We start from the raw sequence: 14144 nt of genomic DNA on the forward strand, positions 1-14144 counted from the left end.
GAAAAAGGGGAGAAAATGCATAAATTAAATATAAAAAAATATAAATCTGCCATAATTAGTGACTTAAACACCGGTTACTTAACAATGTTAATCTTTCACATTGACACACACACCTCGCTTTATTCCAGATATATTATTATTCATTGTTATAAGGGGAAAATGGTTTAAGGAATGCACCAAGTTGGAAAGCAGCATTCCTGCATCTGGAAGTGTTCAAACACACGTGAGTCCCCATCCAGATTTTTTTCATTCCCTTTCTGCACTCTGTCTCCTATCTTTTCCTCTTTCACCAAATGAAATTTTGCAACCCGATCCCCTTTTTGTCTTCGCCAGTTTCACTCAACTCAGCTAAGAAAAACTAGCATTACTGTGAGCTAGGTCCTTAAACAAAAACGTTCACAGCATGTCATTCAGCACAAAACACACACACACACTTGATTCTACTCTCGCTACAGGAACATGCTTTATTCAACAAAGGCCAAATAGCACAAATAAACATGGAATGTTCCTAAACAGAAAAGTCATCAAACAGGGCAATGTGTCGTGTCATTATCCTCAGATCTTCTACCATCCTAAGATGCGCCATGCTTCATGCTCTAAATTTGCATGATGACTGAAACAACACAGATCATCTAAGTTAACACTAGGGCTGTGCAATATGACTAAAAAACTCATATCTTGATATGCTTTTGAGAAGTGGCGATATACGATACGATAACGATACGATATAATGTAAACTTAAAGTACAATGGCAGGCCACTGCCCGTATTTTAGCTTATATTGTTTTTAAGTTACCATAAAAATACAAAATACTAGCCGCTCAGGTGGCGCAGCGGTAAAGTATGCTAGCGCACCAGAGTTGGGGTTTCGAATACATCGTATCGAATCTCAGCTCTGCCTTTCCGACTGGGCTGGGCGGCAGCATGAACAACGATTGGCTGTTGTTTAGGGTTAGAGGGTAAAAAAAAGTCGGATCATAGGTCCTCATAACTGGTGCAACTGCGGCTCCTGCTGGCTGACTCATGACGCCTGCACAGGGCTGAGGAATAATGCTGATGGGGGTGTGGCCCTCCATACACAGTGGCCGTCATGTGTATGAACTCGACTCGTGCAGGTGAATAATGCAGTCTGTACTGACTGTACGTGCCGGAGGGGGCGTATGTCAGTTGAGAGGCGTCCTCAGTCAGCGGTGACGGGTCGAATCAATATAGAGGATGCAATCAGGGTAATTGGACACGACTAGATTAGGGGAGAAAATTGGGGGGGTATATATTGACATTTTATTAATGCTTTGCTATCATTGCAAAATGACAGCGCACAGTAAACAGCAGCACCGCGACCCAGATCAATCACACAGCAGCATAAAATCATAACCGCTGCTGACCTGAGCTTCGCTTTCTTTACCATAGATAAGAGCACAGCTACCTGATTTGATTCCAATTAATAATTCCTTTGAAAACAGTCGTTCCTGACTTGTTGACTCTTTCCAGTGATTCAGTTTCCCTGTGTGTGCGTGCACGCATGCGCTCATTTTGCGCTCTGTTTTAAACGTTCTCAAATGGTAATCTGTGTATTCTACGCATACTCGATATATCAAATATGGTCATTTTCAACATCATGTAAAAAGTAATATCGAATATATTGATATTTGCGATATACCGCCCAGCCCTAGTTAACACAGGACTAAAACTTGCAACATTTTACATTTGACAAGTCACTTGCAGTCTTAAAAATGTCAGCATTGAATCAGTATAGTTCTACCTGTACTGCCACTTCTCTGTTTTACGGCCTTAAAGTGTTTGCCTAATTGGTAATGCTTTGCCTAATTTGTTACGCCTCTACGTTTCCAGTGCCAAGACGTGAAAAAAGAGCAACCAATTTGCTTTTTAGAGCTCAAAGTAACACACAGTAAGCACCACTGCCCGCTCCACGAAAAAACAATGACAAGACTTGCTACATGCTATAACCACAAGTATGTGGACACTGTGGGAATGTTTGCCCATATAGTCAAAAAGAGCATTTAAGAGGTCAGACAATGATGTGGGATGTGTAGGCCTGGCTTATTAATGATTTTAATAATATACATGCATTTAAAAAACACTTTTTCAGGTGGCACAGAAGGATACCAGCGCTGAGATTCTGAACACCCCGCTCTGAATCTCGGCTCTGCTACCGGTCGGCTGGGCACCATCTAGCAGGCACAGTTGGCAGATATGGGCCACCAAGTCTGCTAGGGGTTCGCTGTGCAAGGACCCTGGTTAGCAGACTGACGTGCCTGTGCAGACTTGGATGAGCCTCATGTGCAAATCCAATAAAGCACGGACAAAAAAGAAGGAGTTAAAGGACTGCGCATGCGTTGGAAGGGGGGTGGAGCAGGCAAATATACCCTCCTGCTGGATTCACAGCAGTGGAAGATCAATTAGCTACACTAAATCAGGAGAAAAATGAAGAAAATGCATTAAAAAATGCTTTCTCAAAATGAGTATGTGCACTTAGCTGGCGGATGCACACTGAAGGTGTAAGGACACGATTCTCAAATCAACTTATTACCTTCTCTCAGTTCAAATAAAGCGTCAACTGGCAGAAATAATCTTTTTAATGTACAGTACAACATAAATCAAACAATGACTCATTTGTCGGTTTTCTGTTAACCGGTAAATCATTAACATCCCTACCCTCAACTGAAGTCTCATTTCCTCCCAAATGTGTTTGCTAGGACTTAATCTGGGCTTTAATCAGGCCACTGCAGTTTCTACACAGCAAACTTGTCAAACAATGTCTTTATGGGCCTTGCTTTGAGCACAGGGAACAGTCAAGCTGGAAAGGGCCTTCCCCAAACTGTTTTTGTTTCTTTTGGCTGAGCAGTGTATCTGGTTATCGTTTTTTTTAGATTGCAGGCTCATATTTACATTGTAACAATGCAGCCCTATAAATCATTTATTAGTCACATGCCTGCAGTGTGTACATGTCAGTATGCCAGACTGCAAACAGTATGAAGCACATATGATCACAGTTGGGCCCCAGTCCCCCTATAACATAACAGCTCCCCTATAACATAACAGCTCCCCCATAACAGTTTATAAGAGTCTCATGCTTGAGTCAGGATGGACATATGGTGTAAAAACTGTCCCATGTAATAAATGCGGACTAGATCTGCTATATATATTATGGACCAAAATGATGCTGGTTAGGTTTATTACAAATGAGTGCAATCACTGTTTATTTGTTCAATTTAACATACTTTAACATACTGTGAAAGGTTATGGTCCATAAATGTTTTTTTCAAATGTTTCCATAATACTCTTATTCTTAGTAATAGTTTATTGTAAATGTTACAGAGAGTTTTACTGCTGCTATTTAAGGTCATGCTTGCCAAATGATAAACAATACAATACTAGCACATGTCATATTACAGCTTGTTCACATCCTGGTTTAGTGTATACATAAACCAAACCCATTTTTAACAATAAGCAAATGTTTGAACTGTTTATTAATGCACATCTAATGCAGCAGTTCTCAACCTTGGGGTCGGGACCACACTTGGTTGCCAGTGACATATTATGTTAAATTACGTGGTAAATTTATAATAACAATCGTGCAAAGCAAAATATGCATGGGTTCGTCTTTGGATGTGTTGCATTACGTCTGAGTCTCAGTTCATTTACCCCGCTTTGCTATTCACATGTTTTTGAGTTTTATAGACAATGTGAAACCATTTTATTTTGAATTTTAAGACTACATTTTTTTTGCATATATAGGCTTTCATTCCAAAACACAAACACTGTATTGTTGTAAAACATGTTGGAAGTTGGCTTTACACAATAGACACATAAGTATTATACTAGTAATATATTGTAATTAATAATTGCTTTCCTACAGATAATAAAATACATCCTGAAGCCTTCTGGACAATCATGTCAAGTTGGTAGGTCAAAGTTTTGGCAAGTTTTGAACTATGAGTACATTTATTAAAAGCTATATGGCCGCAAAAAACATTAAAAGAATGTTACGGTGCAGTGGAAAACCATTTGTTTCCTTCTTATCTCCAGAACTCTGGCATGCAAAGCAATTCACTCAAACATAAACAGGTATATGGAGGATGCTACAACTATTACAAACAAAAAATACACACATTAGTATTATGCTAGTAAAAAATTGTCATTTATAATGACTTACCTACAAAGAAATTATATATTCTAAAGCTTATTAGGCAATCCTATCACGTTGGTAGGTCAAACGACATACAATGTTTGAACTATGAGATGCAACAGGATCAAAATATACCAGGGGAAGGACTAAGGTGCTGATGGAGGTGCTCATTGGGATGTTAGGTGTTCAGTGTATACATTTATAAAAAGATATATGGATATGTAGATAAAACGATTATATATATATATATATTTTTTTTATTTATTTTTTTTATTTTATTTAGCACGTCCAATTTCGTCCCATCTATCATCCTCTCATTAGTGCGGATTCCTGCTCCTGATTGGGGCTGACGAGGTCGTTCCACGCCTCCTCCGAAACGTGCACAGCCAATCGACTGTCTTATCACCCACACTTGACGAGTGCAGCGTGGCAGAGTACTGTGCACGGAGGATCACACACTCCGCCACACCCCCTCCTGTCTCCATATAGGCGCCACCAACCAGCCAGCAGAGGGCGCAACCGCCCCGTTCCTGAGAGAGCATCCCCTACGGTCTTAAGTCCCGCCCCCCACCCGGACAACAGGCCAATCGTTGTCCATAGCCGCCCAGCCTCGACCGTGAAGGCAGAGCTGGATTCGAAACGACGCTCCTTCGAAATCCATGTCGAAGCTCCTTCGAAATCCGCTCCTTCGTGTCTTTTACCGCTGCGCCACCTGAGCGGCGATAAAACGATATATTGACTCAAACACAAAACAGTTATATGGAGGATGCTACTACTATTATAAACAAAAATACACACATTAGTGTTATAGTAGTGAAATATTGTTATTATTAATGAAATTCTTACAGAGAAATTACATATTCTAAAGCCTTTTGGACAATCTTATCAAGTTGGTAAGTCAACCAACATACAATTTTTGGACTTTGAGATGCAACAGGATCAAAATACAGTATACCGGGGAAGGACTAGGGCATCGGTGGAGGTGCTCACTGGGATATATTAAAAGCTATATGGCCGCAAAGAACATTACAAGAATGTTAAGGTGCAGTGGGTAAACAATTTGTTTTCATTCTTATCTCCATAACGCTGACATGCAAAGGAATTCACTCAAACATAAACAGTTATATGGAGGATGCTACAGCCACATCCCTAATGTCAGGGAAATAAATAACTTCTAGCTATTATAAACAAAAATACACACATTAGTATTATACTAATAAAATACTTTATAAATTTATAATGACTTACCTACAACAAAATTATATAATCTAAAGCCTATTGGGCAATCTTATCAAGTTGGTAGGTCAAACAACATACAATTTTTGGACTATAAGATGCAACAGGATTAAAATATACCAGGGGAAGGACTAGGGCATCGGTGGAGATGCTCACTGGGATATATTAAAAGCTATATGGCCGCAAAGAACATTAAAGGAGTGTTATGGTGCAGTGGGAAACCATTCGTTTCCTTCTTATCTCCATAACGCTGACATGCAAAGCTATTCACTCAAACATAAACAGTTATATGGAGGATGCTACAACTATTATAAACAAAAATACACACATTAGTATTATACTAATAAAATATTGTAATTTATAATGACTTACCTACAAAGAAATTATATATTCTAAAGCCTATTGGGCAATCTTATCAAGCTGTTAAGTCAAACGACATACAATGTTTGAACTATGTGATGCAACAGGATCAAAATACAGTATACCGGGGAAGGACTAGGGCATCGGTGGAGGAGCTCACTGGGATATATTAAAAGCTATATGGCCGCAAAGAACATCACAAGAATGTTAAGGTGCAGTGGATAAATAATTTGTTTCCTTCTTATCTCCATAATGCTGACATGCAAAGAAATTCACTCAAACATAAACAGTTATGCTACAGCCACAGCCTTAATGTCAGCACTTGGAAAATAAATAACATCTAGCTTTTATAAACAAAAATACACACATTAGTATTATACTAATAAATTATTGTAATAAATAATGACTTTCTTACAGAGAAATGAAGTATTCTAAAGCCTTTTGGACAATGTTATCGTGTTGGTAGGTCAAACAACATACAATCTTTGGACTATGAGATGCAACAGGATCAAAATATATCTATAAAAAGACTAGGGTGCTGGTGGAGGTGCTTATTGGGATGTTAGGCATACAGTATGTACATTTATTAAAAGCTATATGGCCGCAAGGAACACAGGGTGAACAATTTGTTTCCTTCTTATCTCCATAACGCTGACATGCAAACAAATTCACTCAAACATACACAGTTATATGAAGGATGCTACAGCTAATATAAACAAAAATACACACATTAGTATTATATGTGTGAAATATTGTAATTTATAATGATTTACCTACAAAGAAATTATATATTCTAAAGCTTATTGGGCAATCTTATCAAGTTGTTAAGTCAAACAACATACAATGTTTGAACTATGAGATGCAACAGGATCAAAATATACCAGGGGAAGGACTGGGGCGCTGATGGAGGTGCTCATTGGGATGTTAGGTATACAGTATATACGTTTCTTAAAAGCTATAAGGCTGCAAAGAACATTAAAGGAATGTTATGGTGCAGTGGGTAACCATTTGTTTCCTTCTTATCTCCATGCAAAGCAATTCACTCAAACATAAACAGTTTGGAGGATGCTACAACTATTATAAACAAAAATACACACATTAGTATTATAGTTAGGGGTGGGTTTATGAAATCGATTTTTCGATTCGAATCGATCTTTATTTGAACGATCCGATATCGATTCATATAAACGCGAGATCGATCTTTTAAATACGCCCCTTTTTACGGTGCACACAGAAATCTGTTACCCCCTTTAATTTCGCGTGACCAGTCAGTGTTTTTTCATGCTACAAGATCTGACCTGCACATCAGTTTAGCATGGCAGAAGCTCAAGTTATGACCACTACACAACTTTTTGCACTGATTTTCGCTCGGCGACGGGTCGGTGCTGGATTCGGGAGGAACTCGGTGTTCGCTCTGCGATCAAAACTCGGCTCTCAATCAATGTGAGAAACAGCGAGGGGAAACACAGGGGAGAGGTTGTAAACAGGTGGTGGAGCGCAATATAGTTTCTATCAGAATACATCAGCACACGAGTTTTACAGTATTTCTGACCTGATCGTTCTCTACAAAACAAAATATTTATTAACCTCCAACTCACTATAGAACAAGCCATGCTGCTCGTGTTGCCAAATCCACTCAGATTCATTTATTTCATCAGCGCACAAACTTTCATCTCTCGCTACTTGTTGATGTGCATGTTTGGACGTGGTATCATTAAACCTTTCATCACTTCTCACGTGTGTTTTCGTGACAAAACGTAGTTTTGGAGACCAGAGAAGCTCGCCTGTGATTCCCCCTGGTGATAGATGGTGTAGTGTAAAACCCCCCATCGCCGATCAGTCGTGTAGTGTGAACATTACAGCGACCAGGTGTTAATCAGAGTGTCGTGTAGTGTAAACTTGGCATAAGCTGTTCAACAGCCAGGTGTATGTTTACATTACATTTACAATGTTGTAGCGTGTCAGACATATAAAATAATAATAAGAAATGAATGTTACCGTTTTCTGTTTTGGATTAATTATGTAAACAAAATACACAAATATTTTTAATAATGAGTGTTTTTTGTACAATTATCACATTCGTTCTCTGAACATCTTTACATATTTAAACAAAACCTGTTAATGTAACTCAAATATGCCTAAATGTGTTGAATCGAAATTGAATCGAAAATTGAATCGAAAATCGAAGAGGGACCTTGTGAATCGGAATCGAATCGATCCAGGAAATTAGTGGCGATACCCAGCCCTAATTATAGTAGTGAAATATTGTCATTAATAATGACTTACCTACAAAGAAATGATATATTCTAAAGCTTATTGGGCAATCTTATCAAGTTGGTTGGTCAAACGACATACAATGTTTGGACTATGAGATGCAACAGGATCAAAATATATCTAGGGAAGGACTAGGGCATCGGTGGAGGCACTCACTGAGATGTTGGGTATTTAGTATACACATTTATGAAAGGATATATGGACATATATATATATATATATATATACACAGTGCTCAGCATAAATGAGTACACCCCCTCTGAAAAGTAAGATTTTAATCAATATCTCACTGAACACAGAAACAATTTTCTAAATTTTGACAAGACAGTTTCATAGAACATTTCTTTAACCCATAACATAAAAGTAAGGTTAATAATTAGATTACAAAATATTCAGTTTTACTCAAATGAGTTGATGCAAAAATGAATACACCCCACATCAAAAAGTACTACATCTAGTATTTTGTATGACCACTATAATTTTTATGGACAGCATTAAGTCTTCTAGGCATGGAATGAACAAGTTGGCGACAAATTGCAACGTCTATCTTTTTCCATTCTTCAAGAACGACCTCTTTTAGAGCCTGGATGCTGGATGGAGAGTGATGCTCAACCTGTGTCTTCAGAATTCCCCGTAGGTGTTCGATTGGGTTCAGATCAGGAAACATACTGAATCACTTACACCCTGTTCTTCTTCAGAAATGCAACAGTGGCCTTAGATGTGTGTTTTGGATCATTGTCATGTTGGAAAAGTGCATGACAACCAAGGGCACGAAGTGATGGTAGCATCTTGTCCTTCAATATAGAGCAGCACATCTGTGAATTCATGATACCATCAATGAAATGCAGCTCCCCAACACCAGCAGCACTCATGCAGCCCCACATAAGGACACTGCCACCACCATGTTTCACTGTAGGCAGCATGCATTCTTCTTTGTACTCCTCACCTTTGTGACGCCATACAGTTTGGAAGCCATCAGTTCCAAAAACATTTATCTTGGTCTCATCACTCCAGAGTATAGAGTCCCAGTAGTCTTCATCTTTTTCAGCATGGGCCCTGGCAAATTCTAGGCAGGCTTTTTTGTGCATGGGCTTCAGGAGAGGCTTCCTTCGTGGATGATACCCATGCATGCCATTCTTCTGCAGTGTACGCTGTACTGTGTCACGGGAAAAAGTCACCCCAGTTTGGCTTTTTACCTCTTTAGCTAACTGCAGTGAACTTGCATGGCGATTTTCTTCAACCCTTCTCATCAGAAGACGCTCCTGTTTGGGTGTTACCATCCGTGGATGGCCTGGACGTCTCTGTGAGATGGTTGCAGTTCCATCTTTGTAAAATTTTTGTATCACTTTTGCTACAGTATTCTGACTGATCAGTAAAGCTTTGCCAATCTTCTTTTAGCCTTCACCTTTCTTGTGTAAAGAAACAATTTTCTTTCTCAGGTCTCGTGACATTTCTCTTCCATGTGGTGCCACTGCTGACAGCATGAAATGGGATGGGGTTTTCTTTGTTAAGTAATGCCCTTTTAACTGTCAAGTGTCTGCTGGACACCTGTTTAATGAATAATTAGACTCACGTGGTTAAATTAGTGTTAATTAGAATTTTGTAGTCTAAACTCCTAAGACTTTCATTGGGGTGTACTCATTTTTGCAACATGGTCTTGAATGAATTTGTTGAGAAAATAACTTTTTTGTGTGTACAAATGAACAAATCTTGTTTGCAATCAATGGCCCACATTTGTAGGAGTATTTTGTAGTATAGTACCCCATAGAAAATGTTGATTCTGTAAAGAAACTAAAGGTTTTCTGACAAATCTGTTGGGGTGTACTCATTTATGCTGAGCACTGTATATATATATGGGTGATTCTTCAATTGGGGGAACTTTTACGTCCCTAGGTTATACATTTGTGTTAAAAATACTTTATTAAAAAAATAATATTTTAGGTATTAAAAAGTTAAAGTTAAAGTATTACAAATTACATACCAAAATAATTATGCTACTTTGGCCTTGTCCCCAACCCAGACTTTAAAACTTCTCTGCTCTAATAAAATGCTAAAAAGTGATCAATTCATTATAAAAACTTAATAATATTCATATTATATTCAATATTCAATATTCAACTTAAAAAGAAACAAAATGTAATTTTTTTTTTCATATTTGTACAACCTATGAATATTTTTAAGCAATATACTGTATTACTGTCCCCAGCATTATCCTCATTACCGCAACAGTGTATGGTTTCTGTAGGGAATCATTTGAAGGTAACACTTGTTTATGTTGTAACCATGGAAACAAAGACTTGCAAGGAAGCACATGCCAGCCATGAGAGAAGATTAACATTTTAATGTCTGTAATGTGAGTAATTTAATCATGTATTCCTCCTGATCATAGAGTATATGTATTCAGCGTCATTACCATTTACATCAATATGGCAGTACTTTACCAAAAAAAAAAAGAAATTTACACATTATTTATATGTATTTAAAGTGCATCTTGTACTAGCTGTTGACTAGCTTTAGCAAATCCATGGCCTAGCTAGTTTTTTTCTTAAAAAAAGGAAAAATTGTCATTACCGCAACACGTCATTACAACACATAATGACATTTTGCTATGCCACTTCGCAGATAAATATGAAATATTAAAATTCAATTGTAGCCATCATTAAGTCTTTGCTCTAAAGCATGTAAGCATTATCTTGACATAATTAAAACTAAATTGTTACTAATTTTATTTTTCAAAAATTAAGATGGTAAAAAGAGCCCGCAATTGAAGAATCACCCATATATACAGTGTATCACAAAAGTGAGTACACCCCTCACATTTCTGCAAATATTTTATTATATCTTTTCATGGGACAACACTATAGACATGAAACTTGGATATAACTTAGAGTAGTCAGTGTACAACTTGTATAGCAGTGTAGATTTACTGTCTTCTGAAAATAACTCAACACACAGCCATTAATGTCTAAATAGCTGGCAACATAAGTGAGTACACCCCACAGTGAACATGTCCAAATTGTGCCCAAAGTGTCAATATTTTGTGTGACCACCATTATTATCCAGCACTGCCTTAACCCTCCTGGGCATGGAATTCACCAGAGCTGCACAGGTTGCTACTGGAATCCTCTTCCACTCCTGCATGATGACATCACGGAGCTGGTGGATGTTAGACACCTTGAACTCCTCCACCTTCCACTTGAGGATGCGCCACAGGTGCTCAATTGGGTTTAGTCCATCACCTTTACCTTCAGCTTCCTCAGCAAGACAGTTGTCATCTTGGAGGTTGTGTTTGGGGTCGTTATCCTGTTGGAAAACTGCCATGAGGCCCAGTTTTCGAAGGGAGGGGATCATGCTCTGTTTCAGAATGTCACAGTACATGTTGGAATTCATGGTTCCCTCAATGAACTGCAGCTCCCCAGTGCCAGCAACACTCATGCAGCCCAAGACCATGATGCTACCACCACCATGCTTGACTGTAGGCAAGATACAGTTGTCTTGGTACTTCTCACCAGGGCGCCGCCACACATGCTGGACACCATCTGAGCCAAACAAGTTTATCTTGGTCTCGTCAGACCACAGGGCATTCCAGTAATCCATGTTCTTGGACTGCTTGTCTTCAGCAAACTGTTTGTGGGCTTTCTTGTGCGTCAGCTTCCTTCTGGGATGACGACCATGCAGACCGAGTTGATGCAGTGTGCGGCGTATGGTCTGAGCACTGACAGGCTGACCTCCCACGTCTTCAACCTCTGCAGCAATGCTGGCAGCACTCATGTGTCTATTTTTTAAAGCCAACCTCTGGATTTGACGCCGACCACGTGGACTCAACTTCTTTGGTCGACCCTGGCGAAGACTGTTCCGAGTGGAACCTGTCCTGGAAAACCGCTGTATGACCTTGGCCACCATGCTGTAGCTCAGTTTCAGGGTGTTAGCAATCTTCTTATAGCCCAGGCCATCTTTGTGGAGAGCAACAATTCTATTTCTCACATCCTCAGAGAGTTCTTTGCCATGAGGTGCCATGTTGAATATCCAGTGGCCAGTATGAGAGAATTGTACCCAAAACACCAAATTTAACAGCCTTGCTCCCCATTTACACCTGGGACCTTGACACATGACACCAGGGAGGGACAACGACACATTAGGGCACAATTTGGACATGTTCACTGTGGGGTGTACTCACTTATGTTGCCAGCTATTTAGACATTAATGGCTGTGTGTTGAGTTATTTTCAGAAGACAGTAAATCTACACTGCTATACAAGCTGTACACTGACTACTCTAAGTTATATCCAAGTTTCATGTCTATAGTGTTGTCCCATGAAAAGATATAATGAAATATTTGCAGAAATGTGAGGGGTGTACTCACTTTTGTGATACACTGTATATATATATATAGAAAGATATATTGATTCAAACACAAAACAATCATATGGAGGATGCTAATGCCACAGCCTTAATGTCAACACAGAGAGAGATCGAGAGAGAGATTGTGGAAAGTGGTAAACAAATGAGCCAGAAATGTCTGTCAGGCACGATTACTAAACAAATTCCTCTTCTAACAGTGCATAGATCACTCTTAGCTTGTTTAAATTAAGCGTGTTTATTAAAACAGCAGGCAGATCGCACCGGCCTTTCTGTTGTCATCCCCCAATGGCATGTCATGTGCCACAACGGAAATAAACACAGCAAAAAATCTGATCATCAGTCAAAACAATAGAAGCTCTGCTCGATCGATTGTTAGTGTTAGTCTCAGATGACAGCGCGTACAGATCCGTGTTTGGGGACGGATTGCAGGGTTGACATGTGCACACATGGTTCTGCATATACATACAAGGTTTACACTAGCACTGCGGCTATAGGTGCACTCTGCTACATGACAGCATTTCTATTAATAGCAGCCAAAAGAAACAGCATGTTAGATACCGATATGTGCACTCACCTAAGCTGCCGGCGAATCCGTCCATTTTCAGAGGATTAGCCGGTGTAAAAGAAAAGCAGACAGATTCTCGTAGAATCCCGGTTGATTGTTGTGAGGTCTGCGTTAATAAAAGGTGGAATGCGGGGCCGCAGCGTGCCTGACACCCCTAAATACAACACGGACTCCTCTCCGTTTATCCGGTTCAGGCTGTATCAGAATCGACCCGAGTATTTGTATTGTATTGTAACGGATAAGACCAATAAGTCAGAGAGGATCGGCTCACAGGTCCCCAGGCGCACCGCTCATACACAGTGCACTGCTGCAGCGGCCTCTTCCTTCTGCGACTCCGCCCGCTCCGCTTCACTGATCAGTTCTCAAAACGCACGCCTCCCTGATGCACAGCAAGCACAGACTCGTTCATCTGGAAAGCGTGGGCTGTGTCCTAAACCACCTCACATTCCCTATTCCACAAACCTCTCACCTGATATTCTGGGTGTTCTGAACCAGTAAGAAAACACGTCTGAGCACAAGCTAATTGCAGTGCACCCTTAAAGTGAATGAGTGTACTGCTAATTATTCACGATGCGTTTTAACATAACTACAGATCGTAGAACTTTAAAAGAAGTGCACTGTATAGTGAATACAGTGTGATATCTAACGTAAGCGTTGGATGAACACGCCGGAATTTGATTGGATCAGCGACATCCGCTCGCACGTCTGTCAACTACAACTCCCGCCCTTAATCTCGACGCCCCGCCCACATGCTGCAGGTCTGAAACACTTAAGCCTGAATTCATACATAGACCTTATATATCAGTCAAAATGCACAGTACAGTGGACCATTGACTTACGAATTTAATTGGTTCCGAAGGGCTGTTCTTAGGTCAAAATGTTCGTTAATTAAACCTATTTTTCCCTTAAGAAATAATGTAAATAGAATTAATCCGTGCCAGACCTCCCAAACCCCCCCTTACCTAACTTTTCTAATGTCATAAATGCTCTTTTTTGTTATAAATACAAGTATATTTTCCCTTACATCTTAAATTATAGAATAGACATTCCTGTAATAAACAATAATAAACAACAATATACAGTAGTACTGTACATAAAACACACACCACATTTCAGTACAGTACGTGTGCTGTACCATACACATAATACATTTCCTTTTTTTATATAAAATTTATCTACCAGAAACAACAATAACTCTC

At 39.4% G+C, this 14144-nt stretch overlaps 1 protein-coding gene across 1 annotated transcript in view; it reads right to left on the minus strand.

Moving 5' to 3' along the window:
- The window catches only part of LOC134315019 (echinoderm microtubule-associated protein-like 4), a 135363-nt gene extending 122092 nt beyond the window's left edge, over positions 1–13271 (minus strand). Inside the window, exon 1 of the mRNA XM_062995918.1 lies at positions 12955–13271. Coding sequence (XP_062851988.1) covers positions 12955–12979 — 25 coding nt within the window. The 5' untranslated portion in view covers positions 12980–13271. The remainder of the gene's footprint in view (positions 1–12954) is intronic.
- Between the last annotated feature and the right edge of the window lie 873 nt (positions 13272–14144).

The sequence above is a fragment of the Trichomycterus rosablanca genome, chromosome 5 (assembly GCF_030014385.1).
Source record: "Trichomycterus rosablanca isolate fTriRos1 chromosome 5, fTriRos1.hap1, whole genome shotgun sequence".
NCBI lineage: Eukaryota > Metazoa > Chordata > Actinopteri > Siluriformes > Trichomycteridae > Trichomycterus > Trichomycterus rosablanca.